General features: G+C 37.4%; 1 protein-coding gene across 4 annotated transcripts in view; it reads left to right on the top strand.

The window, feature by feature from the left end:
* The window catches only part of LOC148831714 (receptor-type tyrosine-protein phosphatase mu), a 242427-nt gene that overhangs the window by 35269 nt on the left and 185512 nt on the right, over positions 1–21646 (top strand). For all 4 annotated transcript variants that reach the window (XM_088918656.1, XM_088918655.1, XM_088918658.1 and 1 more), the window contains exon 2: positions 17029–17151. In XM_088918656.1, coding sequence (XP_088774782.1) covers positions 17029–17151 — 123 coding nt within the window. The remainder of the gene's footprint in view (positions 1–17028; positions 17152–21646) is intronic.

Below are 21646 nucleotides of genomic sequence, written 5' to 3'. Positions count from 1 at the left end.
ACAAGACAGGTCTCAAACTGTAATGGTATTTTACCAAGAGCTGCTTTTCTTCATAAATCCTTATATATAATCCCTAAGACCAGTCAGCAAGACGTTTGCTATGGATCCAACTGTGATAAAGCTCAGGAAGAAGGAATGAATTGTAGAGTGCGACATACATCCTAATTTAATAAAGCTAAAGGGGAATAACAGCTGGCAGTCTGCAGTTCTGATAACCTTTTATATATATAATAGTTCTATCTGATGTTCATGTGAATTTATTTTTTTAAATAGGAGCTTGGTGACCTTCATTTGTTTTCTTCTGACATTATTAATGGCATATTAAAGGACAGTTGAAATGTTCATTTTAAAATGAGAATTATTTGGATTTTAATACCTTGTGTGACTCTACGGTTTTTGCAGATTGGACTTGAAGCAGTCTTTTTTTCCTCAGCTTGGCTCGTTGTCTTGTACCTCCCAATAGAATTTACGTGGGCTGAAAAGTGAGTTTTTAATTTTTATGATTTTGAGATCTATCAAAGTTCTGCTCAGTGCTTTTTAACAAAAGGTACATTACTGCTTATAAAGAGCCATACAATGTACTGTACATACAGTATGTTCTGATTAAGTACAGACTTTTAGAAAACTTGCAACCTCCAAATTTTGCCTGCAATGAAGCAGAACATACTGTAGCATATAGATTTAATAAACGTTAAAGCCGCAGAAACCCATTCATCAGCACCATTTCCACGTATATCATTTTAATGCAAAATTACCTCATTCTGATTTGCCATTAACGCCTGCAAATGTAGTTATTTTGTTATTTCCCTTTTCTGACAGTTGATGCAGGTTAAGTTTACAAGATGATTTAATTGTCAGTTTTGATCTAATCTGAGAAAAGTGGACTCTTAGCCCACAGTGCTGACCGTGAATTATTTCTGAAGTGGGCTGGAGAGTCTGAGAATAATGTGCCACAGTTATTGTTGTTGCTGTCAGCAATAATTCCCTGTTGTTTCTGGTAACGCAATAGAGGGCCTCTTCATTCTCAGCACCTGTGAAAATTGGTTATTGGGTTTTAAGTTCCTCTTGCTTATACCAGAGAACCTTGAAGAATCAAGCTGGTCTGAATTTTTGTCTAGATTTAGGCACAGACTTATGCAGGTCAACTGCAAAACAAAGGCTAGTGCTTTTGAAGTAAGCCTGTATAGACTGTAAGGAACCCTTTGAAAGTCCCCAGTGGGATTAAAGAAACAAGACTTTTACAATGACATCCCCATATGGACGGTACTCACTTTTCTTGTGCTGCTTTGCTATGCACTTTGAGCACTTCTAAGGAAATGTTGTTTTCAATTTTATATGGGAGAGGGAAAACTGTACCAAAATAAGATTGTGCAGTGTCACTTCTTTAAAGGAGTTCATTTGAAAATTGATCCGTCTTGGCACGGTTTAAGTAGGAAGTAGATTTAAAACATTTGGCCACATGAAAGAAGAGTAGCATCTTATCTAAAAGATAGAGTAACCCAGGGTAGAAGACCGACCAACTCTTTTTTTTTAACTTACGATTAGTATTCTCAATCATTTTCCAACTCGAATCATTACTGCACTGAAGAACAAAACACCAACTTCCAAAGCTGTGAAAAGAACACGCCAGTTTTTAGATCCCTTTTCTTCTGTTCGTATGATCAAAAGTAATTATTCTCCCATCTGAAAAGGATTTCCCTTTGGAGTGGTGTATAACATTGTAAATGAGAAATTATACAAATTGGATTTACTGAACACTTAGCAGAGCACATACGTTGCGCAAGGAGGAGAGAAACCTCTCCTTTACTGTTGTTCCACAGTTTCACTGTTTTAGTGTGCTATTGACTTTTTTGAGGGTTTTGTTCAACAGAGAGCAGTGAAGGGCAGGCCGCCCGGAGTCAGAAGCTGTCTGTTTATCCAGGAGACAGGAGGTCATGGAGGTGCTATCCCAATCTTTATCTTCAGATGCAATCTCTCCTTTTATATGTAGCGCTGCACCCCGGCAGCATGGTTGCCTGAGGCTAATCGAATGGTAACAGGCCAGGAATAAATAATCTTTTCAAGTTTTGAGAAATCGAGCTGGTGCCTTGTAGTGAATCACTTCAGACAAAAATAAACATCCATCGTGTTTTTCTGTGGAACCTATGGACAACAAAGGCAGCAAAGAAATGTGCTGTGTTGGTGGTTTGTATACAGTATATCCGGACTTGTTTTGCAGAACAATGGGGACCTTAAGACCTCCAGTGGTGTAGGAAAGAGCACTTGGTTTGTAATGGAGGACATGCGTTTGCTGGTATTACTGTAGTAGTACTTTAAATGATCGAATATGAATGCTTAGCTTTAGTAAAAGATGGGTTTAAAGGCCTTATAACCAATTTTTAACTAGTCCTATAATTATGCAGGTTTTTCATAGTTACTATCATGCAAGATCATATATTGATATTTTTGTCAAGGTTTTAATATCATAAAACATAAATAGAAATATAGTAAGATATGAATAGTAGCTCAGTACATTTTAGTAAACATTAAATTGTACCTCTCAAAGGAGAACATACTGTACAATATAGGCATTTATTAAAAAAAAAGCACCATTGTTTGTACAGCTGTGGACTAGGGCCACCTTGTCAAAGCTTCAGATCACATTTTCCACCCTTCATGACCAAAAGAAAATCTGAGTAAAACAAAGTGACAAGACGTGATTTGAAGAGGAAAGTGTCAGGATTAATTAATAACCCAGAAGGTTATGTTTTGTTGTTATTTATCTTGTATTCCTGCCAAAGATAAGATGTTCCGAAACACTGTCTAGTGTAATAAACTTTTGTCATTTTACAACAGCAAATGGTTTGTATTTTATAACACAACTATCTTTAGATCCCCCAACATGTCTTTGTTGTCCATCAGTGATGAAGCAATGCTTTTATGAAAATATTTAGGATAAATATATTTCTAATTTCTTTGTTAGTCAATTTTACAGTACTTCAATAGTTGTTTTAATATTTAACCATTAAATCATGTGGAATGTTTAAGTTAAAATACTGCAGACATGTAGTTTTAAAATCTGACCTCTTAAAAAGTGTGTTATTTCTTTTTGAGGTTTTTGAGGTGAAACAAGGTGCTGAAATCAGATTTGCTCAAGGGAACCAGAAAGTCTTTATGCCCTGAATTAATATGGGTTAAGAAGTACAAGAAGATTCTTTACTCCTTATTTATTCATAAGTTTATTTAGTTTGCTAAAGGAATGGACTTTGTTGCATATAATGAACGTAATGGAGCTTTGCTGCACATATTGTAAGTAAGTTCATGAACAGGAGAGCTAGGCGGTGCAAAGAACTGTATATATACTGTAGGTGTGTAGGAGAAGGAGACCACTGCCCTAAAGAACTGTATATACTGTAGGTGTGTAGGAAAAGGAGACCACTACCCTAAAGAACTGTATATACTGTAGGTGTGTAGGAGAAGGAGACCACTACCCTAAAGAACTGTATATACTGTAGGAGAAGAAGACCACTACCCTAAAGAACTGTATATACTGTAGGTGTGTAGGAAAAGGAGACCACTACCCTAAAGAACTGTATATACTGTAGGTGTGTAGGAGAAGGAGACCACTACCCTAAAGAACTGTATATAATGTAGGAGAAGGAGACCACTACCCCAGAGGTTACATTATGTTAATCTTTCTTTGCTTGACATGCTTCATATAAAATGTGAAAAATGCACCTAATGGACCTGTGCTTTAATGAGTACCTATACCAGTTATAGAGACTATAAATCCAATCGCATACATTTTTATGTATAGTAACCTTTAGGGGGTTTTTCTTCTTAGGGATTTTCTGTAGCTAAAATCTGCATTACTACTGTTTAATTAATTCGCAAGACTGTCAGGGGATTAAATGATAATGTCAGTACTGTAATAGGTAGTACTGTATAGATATTAATATCAATCATTATTTGATTTGATGGTAGATACATAAAAGCTGTGCTGGAGATAGTGGTTCTTACGCAGAAGGCATTCGTGAGATTTCATTTAAAACCGTACAGGTAAATTACTACATTTCTTCCGCCAATAAATTTGTGAATAGTGTGCACTACAGTATGTAGGATGTAATCAAGTCAGAAATTGAAAAGGTACCAAAGATGGAGAAGGGAGTGCTACTTCAGCTCTTGGTTTGGGGAATTTATGACCAAAAAAGTAATTAAGTCATCGTATTTGCATCAGTTTTGAGGACTGTAAAAAGTAAATTAACCTAATCTCTTCATCTTTATTTTTGCCATAAATAAACCATTAAGATGGGGAGGGTTTATTGTGCCGTTTCCATAAGGATGAGATTTTTTTTTAGAAATTCGTTGACAGGGAAAGGAGGATACTTACACTATATTTTTTTGTGTTACTTCTGATAAATTGCTGCCCTATTCTCCATCTTTTTTTATTTAATTGTGTGTGGAAGAAGTAGAGCATAAAACTGTCTATCAAACCTTTCCTGGATCTGTTAGATTTGCTGCTGCAATACCTATTAATCTGCAATCCCTGTAGAGTTCCTCTGGGTCTCGGCAAGCCTGCACTAGGAAAGCGTACAAGGTCTTACTGGGGTAAACCCAAGCGGACATCTTGCCTGCCAAAAGGACAACGAGCAGGAATGCAGGCTTTCTTAAATATAACATTCCCAATACATTTATGGCCAACATTCAAGACAACCTTTGCTGGTGCGTGGAACTTTTCAACTTATTTTAACAGTAAATGAGCTTCCATTAATTGCCTACCACAAATTATGAGGGGAAGTCAATTTTCTGTATATTGTTTTGCTGGATTTGTACCACTTCAGTGTCTAAAACAAACAAGTTATCCAAGTACTGATAGTGTAACCTTCAAATCTCTTTTTACATTTCTGAACTCCCATGTACTGTATATAGAGTGTTGTGTCTGATATACTGTAGAGTTGCGGTTAAAAACTGTTTGCTTGTACCTAACATCTCAAGAATACTGCATATTATCTTTGAGAATTTACCAAACATGCATTTGTCAGATCCAGCAAGTAAATCTCGAATAATCATGATGTACTTTTTCATTTTTCTTCCAAAGTCAACACTCTGATTTACAAGTACATGAATCACTTTCAGTGAATCATCATTTAATATTAAAGCAAGGTGTTTTTTTCAGTGTTAAGTTAGAGGCTGCATGCTTAAAACTTCACAATCTATAGTCACTGTTTTTTTAAAAAAACGTTTACATTATACCAATTTACAGTAGCTACCTAACCTAGGAGACCCCTGAATATATATATACTGAAATAATATGATTTGTAACTGATTTTGTCCTAGTCTGTTTGTGACATCTCTGATGTGCTGGATATATGCTAAGGATATATACTGTATAGACTGTAACACTGTCTAGTGATTTGTTCTAAAATGTTTTAGACCGTCTACTTCTTTATCTTAATTGTATAGTGTCAGGTTGTTAAAATGGAGATAGATTTAGTATAATTATAGACTGGATGTACTTTGAGTCCTGTGAAAGTGAATGACAAAGATATTGCATTGAAATTCAACATTGCAGAGTGTTCATCTATCATAATTTAACAAATGGAAAAGATGAAGACAGCTTGTCATCCCTCATATCTATTTAACTGCACTCAGGAGTGCATTAAATTGTATTTAACAACTTTTATCTCAAGTGCTTTACATAGCAAATCTCATACTAGTGCCTTTTTCATACAAGGTTATTGGTCTTTAGTTAGGTTTTATTTGTCAAGGATGACAAAATGAGTTTTATTTTTTAAAGCTAATTCACCAGTAAGCAAAGTGTTCAGAACACTGGTCATTATTGGAATGAAAACCATATGTAAAACAATGCTGTATTTCAAGATACATTTGGTGATTCACAGTCTTTAAAGGGCTTGTGGTAAGAAAAAATAGAATCACGTAGGTTTCCCTCCTCGTTTGTTCAGCTATGCCATTTTCCTTTTTTTCAACCCTTTGCAAAATTTGTTTTTCTTAATTTATAAGTCTTTCGTTACAAGTACGGAATGAGACTCCCGAAGCTCAGAGAACTAGTGTATTTCCACATCTCTTACACCTGGCTATGGCCTGGTGTAATATATGGAGTGTAATAACACACTACGCATGTACAGGTAACTGTGGCGAGAGTGCTACTGAACAGTAGAGTGTGGCGTTAGCGTGGTCTGTTATGAAGTCTGTCCACACTTACTGGTAGGTAAATTCTCAAGTAAAAAGCACCAGTACTTTATACAGCTTCCAGCCATTTACTAAGATATGTGTCGCAGGACCAGGGTGTTCCTGCAGTGTGGAGTTTCACAATTGTACAGGACTCTTCCAGTCGCGCTGTTCCTCTGTTGCTGGGGTTTTTTAGGTCCAATCATATTTATGCTGCTATTCTCAAAGAAATCTCCAGAAGATGTACTTTAAGGGTAAACTGTTTGTCTATAGCTGCAGAGGGGCCTTTTTATTTCTGCTTCTGAAGACCCGGCCAGTGCTGACTGAGGATCAAGATCATAATCCCACCAAGCCTTTGGTTGGAGCCACTCCACTTGTTGCTTCACTGAGGGTGTCTTTCCTGGTATTTCCTTATTTAGGTGCCCTGGGGGGTTTAATGAATGGTGTCCATCGAAAACCATTGCTGGAGGTCTGTTGTTTCCTCATTAATGACTTCAGCTTAGTGTTCATAATGGCACTTTGATCCGTACATCTTAATTAATGATTTGCGAATTGTAGTAAAAGAACAGTGTAATCCATAAATCTTTGCACCTTGAATGTGTTGAGGTGGAACCTCTTTAGTGATATATTGCTTTGAAACACTGCACTTGGTGTTTGCCATGTACCGGTATTTCTGGTTGCATGATATATGCTTTTCCAACAATCTCCAAAGCATCTGGTCTCTGCAGGTTTTTCTGCTCTTCTCTAAGATGTTGGTTAAGGGCAACATGTAAACAAACGTTGAGAGAGCCACGGACTTTTAGGGCTCTACTGTGACATTCACTTAGAATAGTTCAGGTGGGGAGCTGCGACAGCATGCGTAGTCTGCAAAGGAACAAGTAACAGGTTTATTCCATGCTGAAAAGAGAAGAGAGAAAACACAACGTTTCATTAATTAATGATTAATTAATCATTAATATGATTAATGTTTGTTGCTCTGTTCAGTGATCCTCCGTCAACCCCTAGTCAGTAGTTTTTCAAATTTAAATGTATTTTGTTTTCAGACATGATTGATGGAGTTCTGAGTCCAGGAATGTTTCTAATTTATCTAAGGTCCTGGTTTCTGAGACATTCTTCCATAGGATAACAAAATACTGATCTTCAGGGTGGACTCATTATTTCATAAAAATGTCAGGTACTGCGTGGTAGTGAATGAGTTAATATTGTTGAAATAAGTTGAAATCTGTACAAATGGCCATTTAAAAGAAATAATCCATATGTCAGCAGAGGAACTCTGCCATTTGAATGCTCATGAGGCCATTCAGATGCATCAGGTTTCTTAGTGATACATTAACAAAATTCTTGAGACAACAGTGTTCAAGAAGGCTATACCCAAACTAAACCTGGAAATGTTTAATTTTGAGATTCATACTGAAAATTTACCACGGGACTTTTATCTGTATTTTTGTTCACATTTTCTGTTTTGTTTGCTGTTTAAAATGTGTATTAAATCCAGAGTATCTTTGAGTTTAATTTGTATATAATTTCTCATGCCAATAATGGGTGATGTAATAGGTAATCCTTGCTTATGGATATTTGGTTCAATTATGAATTATTGTGGTGATGAAATAGCGCAGCTGTAGATCATAATTAGCTTCAGAGGGGTTAAATAAAGAAAGTGTCTAAGCATTATAATTTTATTAAGTAGTAAACAACTGAAACTTCACTAAATAATTGAGGTAACTGAAATGATCTTCCCCTTTTACTGAAACAAAGTCAGAATGCCAAACTTGTATAGATGAATTGTTTTCTTGCCTTTTTTTTAGCAATATATAAAGTGTTACGCTGAGAAAAAGTCCCTTAGGTCCGTCTTCTCATTGTCATTTTTCACCCCGCTCTCTGGTCGAGGTTTGCACAGTGAACTGCAATGCAGAAAAGCCATCGAAAGCAAATGAAAAAATTACCTGTGGAAAATATAAGTTGAAACTTTTTTCCCCGCAAAATCAATGGGAGAAATGCATGCTGAGACTCATAATGATATTGAGATTGACTGTTTAAATCTCTTCAAAAGTTCAAAGCCTTAGACAGTACATACAAGCAATCCACAGCAAACCTTCCTACTAGGGGCTTGTGATAAATAAGTGAAATAAGGTTTGACTGAAATGGCTCATCAGTCCCAAATGGGTTTAACAGCAGGATTTCAGGCTCAAATAGACAGCGGTTGAGGGAGATATCAGACATTGGTTTTAAATTACCTGAGATTGCTTTGTGGTTTCTGTCTTTGGGGATGCAAAAAGACAAGATGTTCATTAAAATGAGCACAGCCATAGATGACGATAGAGCAAAAAGTACACTTGTGGTTTTTAAGCGAGAGGAGATAAAAGGTGTAAAAAGGCTGGTAATAGCTGATTTGGCAGAGAAGAAGGGGTGCTACAACTATGATTTCTGCTGAATTGCCTGTTAAAGAAAACCCTGCTAGTGGTGTTAAAAATGTGAGGTGAATGGTTTTTAAATACATTTAACACTGGGGACAGTGCAATGACTGTACAACTATATGTAATGTATATACAGTAATTTCAGACTGAAATAAGTGTTCAAAGTGTTAGGAAACCTATCACGTTCACAATGCTTTTGTAGGAAAACGATGTGTAAATTAGGATAAGCCCAGACAAGGATGTATAACAGCAAATTACCCTGATCTGGCTTAGTAAGTGGATGTGGCTTGAATCTGAGAGTTAAAATTAATCCCTAACTACATTTGATCAGATTGCTAGTTGTGGTATTTTTCTTGTATAGTTTTATCTTTTAACACCTGCTTTATTTTTTATTCACAAGTTAGTTTCGGAAATGTCTTAAAGTTTTTTATTTTTGCACTGAATATTATTTTAACTAGTACCTCAAATAAAATTCCAGAGTTACAGGCCAGTAATGAGCATAAATTTAATGCTCACTGTACTAAATACATATATTTTCATCCCTTTGTGCAGTTGTGAAATGTTGGTAATGGCATACGTGTATACTGAATAAGTCACCCACTAGCCAGAATGTCTCTGTTGGATGTTTGTATGAGACATCGTCTTTGTTCCTGTCTTCATCATACACTAACCTTCTGATCCTTCCAGATCATCACATGCTTATCCGAGTAGAAAATTAAGTTGGGGGACTTGCTGCACAGACATTGGTTGTGACCTCCGTCAGCTTGAGAACTAACACATACAACATGCACGTGCTTGGTTACTGCAGACATGCATACAAACCCTAATCTAAGGAAAAAATTCTAGAATTCAGAGGTATTGCTTATATTATAACATTTTTGGTGAGTCATCCTAGTTGTTATTGTAACCAATTGCATTTATAGAAGTGCAAATTGTGTGTACGTTTGTCCAATAACATGGTTATTGTACGGCATCTACACTTAGTTTATCATAGAAGAATTTTGTTTGTAGGTAAGCAGAGAGAAGAAGTGGTGCTTTTGGTTATTATTCATTTTCCCAAATATCTGGCTGTTTTTGCAGGATGGCTTATGCAGGATGTGCAGACAAAGCTTATCTGTTCAACAATGTGATTTTATATTAGTCACTGATCAACAATAGGGATATGACTGCACAGCCTTTTTACTGCTGTGGCGGACATGGTGGCATTTGCCATTCATTGCAAAGCCAGAAAACAGGCAGTGCAGTGCAGTGTATTGCTGACAGTGATATAAGAAGCTCGGTCCTGGGGGTCCTGTGTAAAGGATGTGGTTTATCCGGAAGTCTTGTACCTCTTGTTAATCACCACTAAGCATCCCAGAATGAGCTGCACACACACAGGACAAAGATGATCTTTCACATTTCTGCTGTTATTTAGTCAGAAAGAGATTTTCAAAATGCACTGGACCCAGAGCTCGTCTACGTTTCCATCTTTCGTATTGTGTTTGACTTGGTGTCTTCTTGCCCTTGATTCAGAGACCTAGATGAAAGACTAGATGCCTTGGTTAATTTCCCTGTACTTGTTTTATTGTACTCTTTTTTTTTCCATATGGATGCATCCTAATACTGTAGCAGCATACTGTACCTGTGAAATTAATGGGTTGCCAGGGAAACGGAATGAACAGTCTCATGGCCACATGGCTCTGCTGGCAGCAGAAGGGGATAGTGTGAGGGACTGAATGCGCAGAAGAGCTCAATTTCACTGTGCAAGGAGTGGTCATGACAGTGATTATATACACTGTCTGGATATCTGCCAGTTGTAACTGTTGTGCACTGATAACTTTGCTGGCTGCCTTCACAATCGTGCTGTCTTTTGTTGTTATTGCAAGTATTAAGGTTCCAAAAATGAGGCTACTACAGTGAAAGTTAGGACAGTTTCAGTAAAACTTCTATGGAATACAGTCATCACTGTACTACACACATTAAAAGAGCAGAATTTTCTCAGAAAAAAGAATCTCTCTTGGCTCTTTTTACATATGGCTTTGTGTCTTCCTCAGAGGTTAGCTTATAATCAGGAATGGCGCTAATGTATTTGTAACTGTTGACAATTTCAACAATGTTTTGCTCCTTAGTAACTATTGGTTGTGAAACTGGTGGTTGCTTTCTATAATCAATGGTTATGTCATTGGGTTTTGACACATTAAGCTGAAGGAAGGAGTTGTTGCACTATTCAACGAAATAATCCATTACAGGCCCATGATCAGTGTCCACGTCTTGGAGTCATCAGCAAACTTAATGATGTGTCCGTCCTCAAAAGCGCTTCTAGAGCTTTCTGTATAACGTATGTATAGGATGGGGAACAGCACACACCCCTGAGGCGAACCAGTTATTTCTACAGGTCATCCTAAATTTTAAAATTAGGGTTTGAGGGACTTGAAGGGTTGAGGCCTGAAGGGTATTTGAAGGATATTCAGATTTGTGTTCCAGATGATTTCTAAATGACTTAATTGAACATGCCACCTGTTTAGTTGATCATAACTAAAATGTTCCAGGGCCTTAGAAGTGGATGTTTTAAAGGCTGCCTATGAGAGCTTGTGCTGGAGTGGGACTGTCCAGGACTAGGGTTGGAGACCCCTGGTTTCGAGTTTCGAGTTTCTGACCCGCAATGCAAAAACTGCTTCTGTGTCTCTAATTTTGCTTCGCTGCCACCACGACGGGCCAGAGGAAAGCCCGAAAGGGTGTTTAACAGTGACACCCGCGGAAAGCTGCAGACAGAACTGCAGCATAAAGCAGCAGTGCTGATCGCAGGGTAGTGATCTGCAGCTACACCGCAGGGCAGTGGGTCGGCACACGAGTGCCGTGGAAACCTTGCATAGTACACCTTGATCATTGCTGTATTGGAGCATTAACACTCTTCAGAAAACCTCAGAGTACCGTGCTGTTACGGCATGCGTGGTGTTCACACCTGAAGTGAGAAGACAAAGGGAGCATAGTGCATTTACAATACCCAACTAAACCAAGAGGATCACTAAATTATACGTTAAAAGGTGCAGTCAAAAGAAGTGTCAGCAGTTGCAGAGTCTCCAATGAGAAACTAATTTAGTGTGAATATAAAAATATTTTTTCTATAGATTTGTTAGAGTTAACTACAAAACCCTCAAAGCCCTCTATCTCCTCACTCTGAATACAATTTTAATGTTATTGTGGCAAAATAGCTTGTTAAAGGCAGGGGTTCCCCATCTGTAGTGAAACTATGGAGAATTGTTTTTCCTTGCAAACAACTTTGTTGAAATGGTGGAGACCATAGTATGTTGACTTAAGAAAATGGCATGGCAATTATCTGGGCATGGACTCAAATTACAGCCCACTCTTCACATGCTGCTTTATTCTGGCCTTGTTCCAACATGACACATTTGTCAAATCAGAGAGAAAACACTCGCACATTTTGCTTTTGACTATAACAAGCTTCCTACACCATTTTCAAAGTTTTGGTCCTTTTGTATCTTATTAAAATTCAGTGCCAGTAATGTCAGTCATTTTATCATGTACCCGCTTTCTTTCATTTGTGGCAATTGGGTCTTTGGTAAAATTAAAAAAAAAAATTTTAGAACAGAGGCAGCCAACAGACATTGCTGATACTTGAGAGATTTATTGACTTATCACTGGACTGCATAGCATGGGCTGCGTCAATGCGAATAGCACAAACTAAGGAACTGTCTCCAAAAGGGGTCTGTTCTGTGTCACGCTGTCTTGGAGGGAATGCTTTGTACTGCCCACTCCAAGAGTCTAGTTTACTCCTCTTTTAAAACGGAATATTATGAGGTCCTGTAGCATACACTAAGATTAAGGTGAAAAAATTGGTGTTGAATTAAAACAATATAACTTTTCTGTTTTGTTAATTTTCTGACATAAACTACATGTGAAATGTTTAAATGTTTTTAGCATATGTTCCACTTGACAAGAAGGTAATGCTTTAATTCTGCATGCAGTCTGTTTGTACTCTGGGGGCATGTTGATTTGAACATTTCAAATCCCTTTTTTTGTTTTTACAGCTGAATGGACGTAATGTACTTGTCATGCCTTTGCCAGTGAATTGACTGTGTAAGATACACACACAAATGAAAAAGAACCCAAGTACCAAGTACCCACCCACCACACTTCAATCGTACTTTAAATTAGTAAGGAAGGTGACAGAAATCCTGTACCTTCGTGTACTGTATCTCGGTCCTACAGAATCAGAAATCGCAATGCACCTTGTAAAGACATCAAAAATGTTTTCTAACTTCTGTGTTGTGCTGTAGGATTTTGTCGTGACCAACTCTTGATTGATGTGTTTAAGGACTTAAGCATAGTAAAGATGTCTATGAGATGAAGCTGGAAGATGGTCTGTGCTACTTGTGTGTTTAGAAAGCCTGTCCTGCTTTTCTGGCATTCACAGGTAGGAAAAGGTTAAGGAAAAGGCAATGTACTGTACAGTAAATGGTGAAAACTGTCCCTAGCTTTTTTCAGACCTCCCCACTGATCCCCACTTAGCTCACAAGAAATGAGGAGTAGAATCATTTTTTTTCTTTTTAAGGTGCTATTTTTATCGTAGGAGAAATGAAACACAAAGAGAGAAAGAAATGAATTCTAAACAGGTGCTTATTTGATTTTCCCTCTGTTGAGATGTAATCAGAACCTGCCTTTATCTTGGCCTAATGACTAGCAAAAGCATTTGTATCCCGTGATGGTTATAGTAGGAGCTTGTGCTTCTGCAGATGAAAAGGGATTTAAAATAATGTGCCATTTCATTCCTCGATAATTACTGAAATGAAAATACCCATTTCTAATTAGCAAGGAAGCACAGCTTGTTTTGTCTGAGTATCTCCCCCCCCCCCCCAACCATTATTTTCAGCTTAAATTTAATAGCAGCACACAGGTTACAGCAAATTGATTCTATCAGTAAAGGATAAGAACTGCAGTGAACCCACGACACTAATGAATAAAAGAGATATCACTGTGCTGCCAAGTCTCTCTTGACTCCGTGGCTCAAAGAGAAATGCTTTCATTCTTGAAGCCATTGATTTTAATATCAAAAGCGAATAAAAGCTACTTTATCCAATTTGTCAAAGACCTGTACATTCTGTAAAATCAGATGGATTATCAAGAGCTATGAAGAAAGCTGCAGATATTATGAAAGAAATGAAACCTCAGCAAGTGGTGAATAATCAGGTAGTGGAAACAGTGCAGTTAGATTAACACTGTTTAGGTGTTTTATTTGGTATGTCTTTTTAATTAATCTGAAAAAATCTTCTACACAATATAAAAGCAGCAATGTTACTGTATGGAGTGAATGGAATTGATTTTTTTTCCAAGAATGAATAAGTTTGGTGGCTTTAACAGATACTAGACTAAAAGGCATAGCCTATTCCTGACCCAATAAAAACAAGCTGATTATTAATCTTTCTTAAACCTAAAAAGCAGCTTAGAGAACAGTAGTAGTTTTACTAGCACAATCATGAAAAGCAGGCTCACCAGATTGAATTCTTGAGTCTTTTATGAGGTTTTCAAATAACAGGTGTTTACAGTGGCTTTGTGATGCCCATGAGGTTGAATTATATTATATGAGGAAATGGTGAGATTATTGTTTAAGGCTTGTGAATAAAAGCCTGCAGATTCATTTTTTCTCCCAGTACCTTGTTCCGCCAATGAGCTAGAGTCTGAACTCATGATAACCTTCATGATAAACACTCCAAGTGGACATCACTTCGATTATTGCTTTCAGGGATTTTTGGTTAGCTTGGGTACCCTGTGTTTTTCACTTGCACTTGGCTGTATTGATATGGCACACACTTGTTTTTCTTGAAGTATGCAGGATAATGTGCAATTGCATATTGTATATTGCACAGATGTCTTTCTCTGGATTGAAAAATACATTCACTAGAGGAACTTGGAAGTGTTTAAAATACCCAAGGAATTAAAGCAAGGATTTAATTAAAGGTGCTCGTGTGAACTTCCAGTTTCTCTGGAAAATGCTTAAACCCCTGGAGGAAGTGTGAATTGCCTCAGTTTCCAAAGCCAGTCACATAACTGTTTGGCATCTAATCAAAATTCCTTCATCGTAATAACCACACAGGCATTGAAGCTGTCTGCCACATACAGTATGGGACACCCACCACAAGCTGTGCAACGTAGCTTAGCGTTGATAACTGCATGTGTGCGAAATGAGTTATACATATACAATATGTATTACAATGTCTGATCAGGTTAAATTTGGAACAAGCTGTCTGGCTAAAGTATGTTGTCAAAGCTAATACCCAGGTTTCAGTCATTAATGGCTGATCCAGAAAACCTCAGATCAATTAGCTACAAACTATCATAAAAGCTGCCATAGATGGGCAGAACAGCCTTGTTGTGGTATTCAGATTTTCTTATGAAATTTCTATGAGTTGTTGGCTGTATTTAAAAAAAACTGATTTTAAAAAATCTGTTCATATTACTTGAAACTACCAGTTTGAAACTGAATTCATTGCAAGGCTTATTACTGTATATGTTCAGGTGGGTAGCTATGTCAGCATGCGTAGGCTACAAAGGAACAAGTACTGGGTTTATTCCATGCTGAAAAGAGAAGAAAGAAAACACAATGTTTTGGCTGTTGTTAGTACTGTACATCTTTGCCGACTGCCCTATCTTTCTTACACCTGAAGAAGGCTCCGCAGCCGAAACATTGTGTTTTCTTTCTTCTCTTTTCAGCATGGAATAAACCCAGTACTTGTTCCTATTACTGTATGCTCTGTACATCAGGAAGTTTTAAAATAACAACTGGATTGGGGTGTTGAAAAATGAATTTTGCTTCTATTTTTCCCTTCTTTCTTTGTGACCTGTTATTAAAATAAACATGGATTAGTTAAAAAAAAGTTTGTACACCCACAGGATAACTGTGGATAGGAGTTGTCAAAATAATAGTAAGTCCTAATTAGTAAGAAGGACCCCAATGCCAAAGTGTCCGTGTATGAAAAATAGTTAAGTGTAAAAATCAAAATAAGGGGTTTTAATTGATTGACAACATTCCCCTTGGGTAAATAAAGCTTCAGTTATTGTTCTCCCTGTTGTTATGGTGTTGGTATACTAGCCTTCCACATTTACACACATATTTATAATGAAACACAATGCCTCATAAAATGTTACAGTAAGAGGTAAGAAATCAGTACAAATAAATTGTTTTTCAAAAGTGAGATATCTACCTGGGGCTAGATGCATTTTAATTTTTCCTTTCCTTTTGTTAAAGTTAAAACTGACAACTGTTTTGTTATCGTAATTGTACTTACAGTGATGGCTTGAAGTTGTAATTTGTGTAAGAATGTCATTGTAGAAATAAATTACAATTCTGTCGAAATAAAAGAACACAGTTCTGAAACCTGAATGTAAGGCTGTTCTAGGTGATGACAGATTTTCTACATGCAGATATAAATGCTTAAATTATATGCCTCACAGAATCATTTCATAATAAACCTGACAATGTGACAAAGTGTAAAGTGTATCTAAATATATATTCTCCTTTATTCTGGGGGAGTTTAATTTTACCACACAGCAGTTGAATTACTGCTGTAGGTTTTTTTTTCCAGTCACAAGAATATGATCTCATCTCATGAAATTACTTTTGAAACCAAACAAAAAAGATAATACATTTTTTTGGCCAAAATCATCCCATTAAATTAGTGTCTGCCAAAAGATCAGAGAATATTGTACTGATTGGAAGGCTTTCAAAGTTGTTGCTAATTATTGCTGTATCTATTGTATTTTGATAAGAGATCTATGATGTCGGCACCTTTACTAGACTTTAAAGAATAAACATACAAATAAAGCAAACATTGCAGTATATATGAGCTAATATTACACTCATATATTATATAATTACTTATTTAATAAGTAAATTAAATAAGTATTAATATATAAAAATTATATATGAATAAATATTCATATAGATTATGTAAGTGTAATAAAGTGCAATATTATAGCAAATTGCCACTTTAAATAACTCATTAAAATGTCAGTTGTTCTTTAAGATTTTTTTCTCTATTTGGAAGTAATAGAAACAAAAGGTCGTGGTCGTTACTTACGATGTTTAAACTTTAAGATGGGCAGCTCTGCAGTCAACAGCAAGGAAGCGTGACTGCGAGCTCACTTGTTGAATGGTAATTTATGGTTAATAGTGAGGATGAAATGTAAAACATTAGAGACCAGCCTGTTCATGCTGGTTACAGTGGCACTGGCAGGAGCGTGGTGATGCCGACTAGAACGGCCTTGTTGTTTCCAACTTTCAGGAGGCATTTATTGAAAGTTGAGTACAATATGAAATTTTAGACTAACTTGAAAGGTTTTTGGTATTGGAAGCACAAATTGCTTTTGTAACCCATGAAATAAACACCAATATAATGGTTGTGGTGTAAGAGTTTTCCTAACATTTCCCCTTTTCTGCCGTTTCGCACAGGCGATTGCAGCTTCGAAAATCCGTACACAACCTGTGGATATACCCAAGCTAAAGACGATGACTTTGACTGGGAGCAAGTCAACACCAAGGAGAAGCCATCCTCAGACCCGTGGATGCCAACAGGTTTGTTGGATTTGTTTTTTAAAAACAACATAGGGTAAAGATGACAAGGTTGAGCAAGCTGCTCGGGCTTTCTCAATGCAGAAATTACCCTGGGGAACGAGGAAGAGAGGCTTGTCAGAGATGCTCAGAGGTACAGAACAGAGAAGCAAACAGGGAAAACGGAACGGAAGCATGTGGACCAGTAGGTCTAGCTGTCACATGTGTTGAACCCGTCAGTTGCCAAGCTGTTGTATCACTTCAGCTTTGCAAGGGGGGAGGTTTGTTTCTGCTGTGCAGTGGCTCTGTTGTAAGTGAAAAGGAAGAACGCAGGATGTTCCTTCCTTGTGTTGCCCTCACGATCTGAAACCTAATGAGGTTACAAATTGGAATCAGATTGTATTAGTGTAGCTGAGAGATGGAATCATGGGATTTTTATAATCACTGGCTAAACACTGCTAGAAGTGCCGCAGGACTTACTGAAGAATGTCCAGAGGCGTAGCTGGGGAAAAATCAATAGGGTGTATTTCAGGTTATTACGTTTATTTGGTCATCAGGGAAGGGAGCTTAAATATTTTCATTTGCTCTGGTATTTATGCTCGATTTACTTGTACTTAACATTTTGCTTATTATAACACAACAGCAATTTGAAATTTTAAGAATTTACTTTAAGATCGCACTTAGACGTGTAGGTATATTTTGCGTCCAGAAGGCTAGCATTTTTCTCACTTATTTAGGTGCACTGGAAAAATCCACAAATCCTTCACCACACCTTGTGTGTTATTTGGTGTAGATAAAATACTGCTGGGATAAGATATCTATGCAAATTTAATGATTGTGGTAGATAATGTTTCAGAGAAAATACTCAAAAGGAGGTTATTTAATATATCGAACCACTTTGTATATATTAAGCTAGATTTACATGTGTTAAAGATTTGTAATCACCAGCAGTTTGTCTTTTTATAGCCATTTATGTTGTAGCCAATTATTGATTGGATGTAAACTGTGCACACTTTCCTCTGAAATGTGCCGTGATGGAGTCCCTGCAAAATCCACACTGCCCACAGCTGTGTTTTCTTTCCCTCAAGGAGTCCTGGTGTCGGACTCCAAGCTTGTGAGGCTGGTTGGTTTCAGAGGGTCACCCAAGACAGCTTGGCCCCCCCCCGAAGCCTATCCAGGCAAGCGGGCACACAATCCAGGAATTGTAGACCAAAGTCTGGTGCCCAAGGTGTTGCCCGCCATGCTAAACCCGTGCACCTCTTCGGCCTCTCAGGAGCCCACGTGGTTTGGGCAGCATGATCATCCTGGGGTATGCAGTTAAATGTATGCCTATTTGATGTTCTTGTCCATGCAAGATAACAGGCTGCACTCTGAGGATTTCAGATGAATTTCGGTTTGTAGGTTATTCACGGCTAAAGTGGATTTCTGACTTGAAAATATTAGTAGTAATCTTCCATGTGTTTCATGTGATTACAGCAAGGCTGACCATGCCTGTAGCTTGCTTTTTAGAAAGTGCATTTCCACCCATGCCAGCAATCAGCAGTATTGTAAATGATTGTGGAAAAATGATTAATTAATAACATAATAAAATGCATGTTTTTGTCACTGGTACTTTCACAGAAGTATTTGGTTCAGTGTTTGTCTCATGCTCCTGCAGATGTTTAACATGTTTAACTGTTGTAATTCTTAGAGGCACTTTGGAAATGGACTTTTTATTTAATTTCAAATAATGAGTTATTATTGCTGCTGTAAGCTTTCTAAAATGTCAGCAGTTCCTGAGTGGAGTCTGACAGTAAAGTACTTTCAGATGATGATAAAGGATATCATTTAGATGAATGGATATTGTTTAGTCCTTGCTGTGTCCCACTAATGCTAACAATTCATGAAACAATTCAGAAATGTAAAAATTCTGCCTGCTCTTGTGACAATAGCAGAATTAATTACAAAGACGTTACTAATTTCAGGCTGTCTGCACCAGTAAACTTAAACAACATGATGTTAGCAGCTCAGGGACAAAAAAACACCTAACAAGCTCCAAAGAAGTGTGTGCTTCTCCTTTGAAATAGATTCATGCCAGTTCACAAAAAGACTACCAAAAGATAAAATGGGGTCTGTCTCAGTGCTTTGATCTACAGATTCAAGTGCCTGCCTGTTGAATTTGTTTCCAAAGAATGTATACTACTGTATATGCCTAAAGAATTAAATTTGCATTAAAATTTCATATTGTCTTCTCCTCTGAGTCTTACGATGGGAAATCATTTTCTCCCTGATTGCTTGAAAGTTTTTTCCAATTAGTCATTAGCAATATTTTTTTTTCCTTCACTCTGTCTCCCAATATCAACATCATTTTTTTAATTCTCTTTTCCTTCTATTTTTCCATGGATAATTTATAAGAGGCATCTGATAAAGGACAGGACACTAATTTATAGATGTGAAGAAAACACATCAGATTACTGCAGAATCTTATGATACCTTTAGGGTTCGTTAAGGCATGCTTTGTGTACGCGCAATCTTACAATGGATGCAAAAGCAATGCTTGATGTGGTGGAAGCCATGAGTGATGTATTGGACCCACGGGAGAGGAGCTGTTCATTTTGAGATGGATTTGATTGCAAGGGGCTGTTAGAGGTGGGCTTTCATCCCTAAGGGTGCATGAAGTAGTCAGAGCTGAGTTCAAGTTAAAACCGCAAGAAACTGCCATAAGCGGGCGTTTGAAAAGATTGGAAATGCATATTGGAAATATTTAACTTTTTCCTTATACTGATGTATGAAGTAAAAATAACTTTCAAGAAGTGTAGATGCCTGAAACCTATTATCTGTATCTTCATCATCAGATTAGTTATAATCAGCCGTCAATATGGTGTTATTTACATGTTTCCTGAAATACAATGAAGAAAAAGGGAAACGTGACCAAAGGAGATGTTCTGGCCTGTCATCCTAGGTTTTGCAGACACCACTGTTGCCTGCTCTTGTCATGGCTGGCGGTGGTCGGTCCAGGGATTGTAGACCTCTAAGGAAGATAATGTTGCTGCTTCAGTTGGCATTCTTCTCTCTGGACAGGAATTTCCAAACCTGTCCGAACCCCAGCGTGGTGATGGGAGCCATTGTTCCGATTAAGCAGTCAACTGAGGTGCTGTCCACTTAGCTGTCTGAACATCCCTTGGCTGAGTACAAAAGATGGGGGTGTTAGCCCCAAGGTCCTTGCTGAATTCCACTCTTTGCATTTTTTTTAATTCAACCTTTGAAGTCATTCTTCTCGCTTCTCTTCCTGACGTGCTGTACATAGTGGTTGCCATGTGTAGCCAAGGTTAGTGCTGTCCTAGAGTGGCGGACGCAGTTGGTGCCCTCCTGTATGTACAGTAGAGCACGTTGGGACTGAAAACCATTTTTAAATGCATGGAGCTACTAGAACTGCATTCCTCTTGTCTTTTTGATACAGTAATCTGTTATATCACTGTTTAGTGATGCAGGGAATTTTCCCAATTTTGAATATCATGCTGAAGGACTACTTCCATTATTCACAAAAATGTTGAGTTCCTTTTACCATGGGTCCAGAAGCTCTAACAAAGAAATGTTATTTTTAAAGTGACTGTATGGTGACTGAACAGTAATGTTCTTGCGTTGTATAGAAAAGAAAGTAGTGCCATAAAATATCTAGCATAGGTAAGTGGAAGGAAACTCATGTGCCAGTATCAGCGCCCAGTTGAGGAGTGTACTTATGTAAGTCTTGGATACCTTCTGACATTCCATCCGTTTTTTCCTCATTTTCGCGTTGATGAAGACAGACGTCTAAATTTCTGTAGCTAGGAAGTGTTTCTTGATTATTTCTTTTGTGTTTTTTGCTGGCCCAGAAAGTCTGTTCTGTAGTAATAGTTCATTTGAACACTCAGAATAATTTTGAAAATGACAACAATCGCCAACCTGCCTGATGTGGGTGTCATTGAGGGAGATATTTGCATGGTGGTACTTTCAAACTTTCAACACTGAATGCGTTACAGGAAAAATTATGTGGAGCTGTATTTACAGATTTGTATTTCCTTTCACGTCTTCCACTTGCCTTTTGTCCCCAGTGTCTTGTAATGACCCATAGAATAAAAATCCGATAGTCCCTCTGCTTCTTCTTCAGGTCTCAGCTGCCCTTTGGAAGTCCAGTCCATTCCCCATGCTCTGTGAGAGCCTGTGTTTTTACATGTTAGCACCTTCTGTGCCCTTGGCACCCCAGCATCTTCCCTTTTAATAGACTGGCTTTAAAATGCGTCTTCTGGATGCGATGGGTTGTACATTTTGATGGCATGAATTGGTTTTTCTTCACTGTTTTTACATGTTATGGAACTTTGCATTGGCTAATGTTGGCTAATGTTTAAACATCTTGATTTCTTATTCATATCAGTGATTTATCCATTTTTATGGTTTGGAACCTTATATTAGATTTTCTTTTCATGGGGCATGTAATGAATCAATTTATTTTTCTGTTTGTTGGTGAAAAACATAGGATTGTGTTATTTTTGCTGTTGGTTTT

This window comes from Atractosteus spatula, chromosome 6, assembly GCF_055471065.1.
Source record: "Atractosteus spatula isolate fAtrSpa1 chromosome 6, fAtrSpa1.hap1, whole genome shotgun sequence".
NCBI classification, from domain to species: domain Eukaryota; kingdom Metazoa; phylum Chordata; class Actinopteri; order Semionotiformes; family Lepisosteidae; genus Atractosteus; species Atractosteus spatula.
The sequence above is the reverse complement of the archived record's forward strand: the minus strand, read 5'-3'. Positions and strand labels throughout refer to the sequence as shown.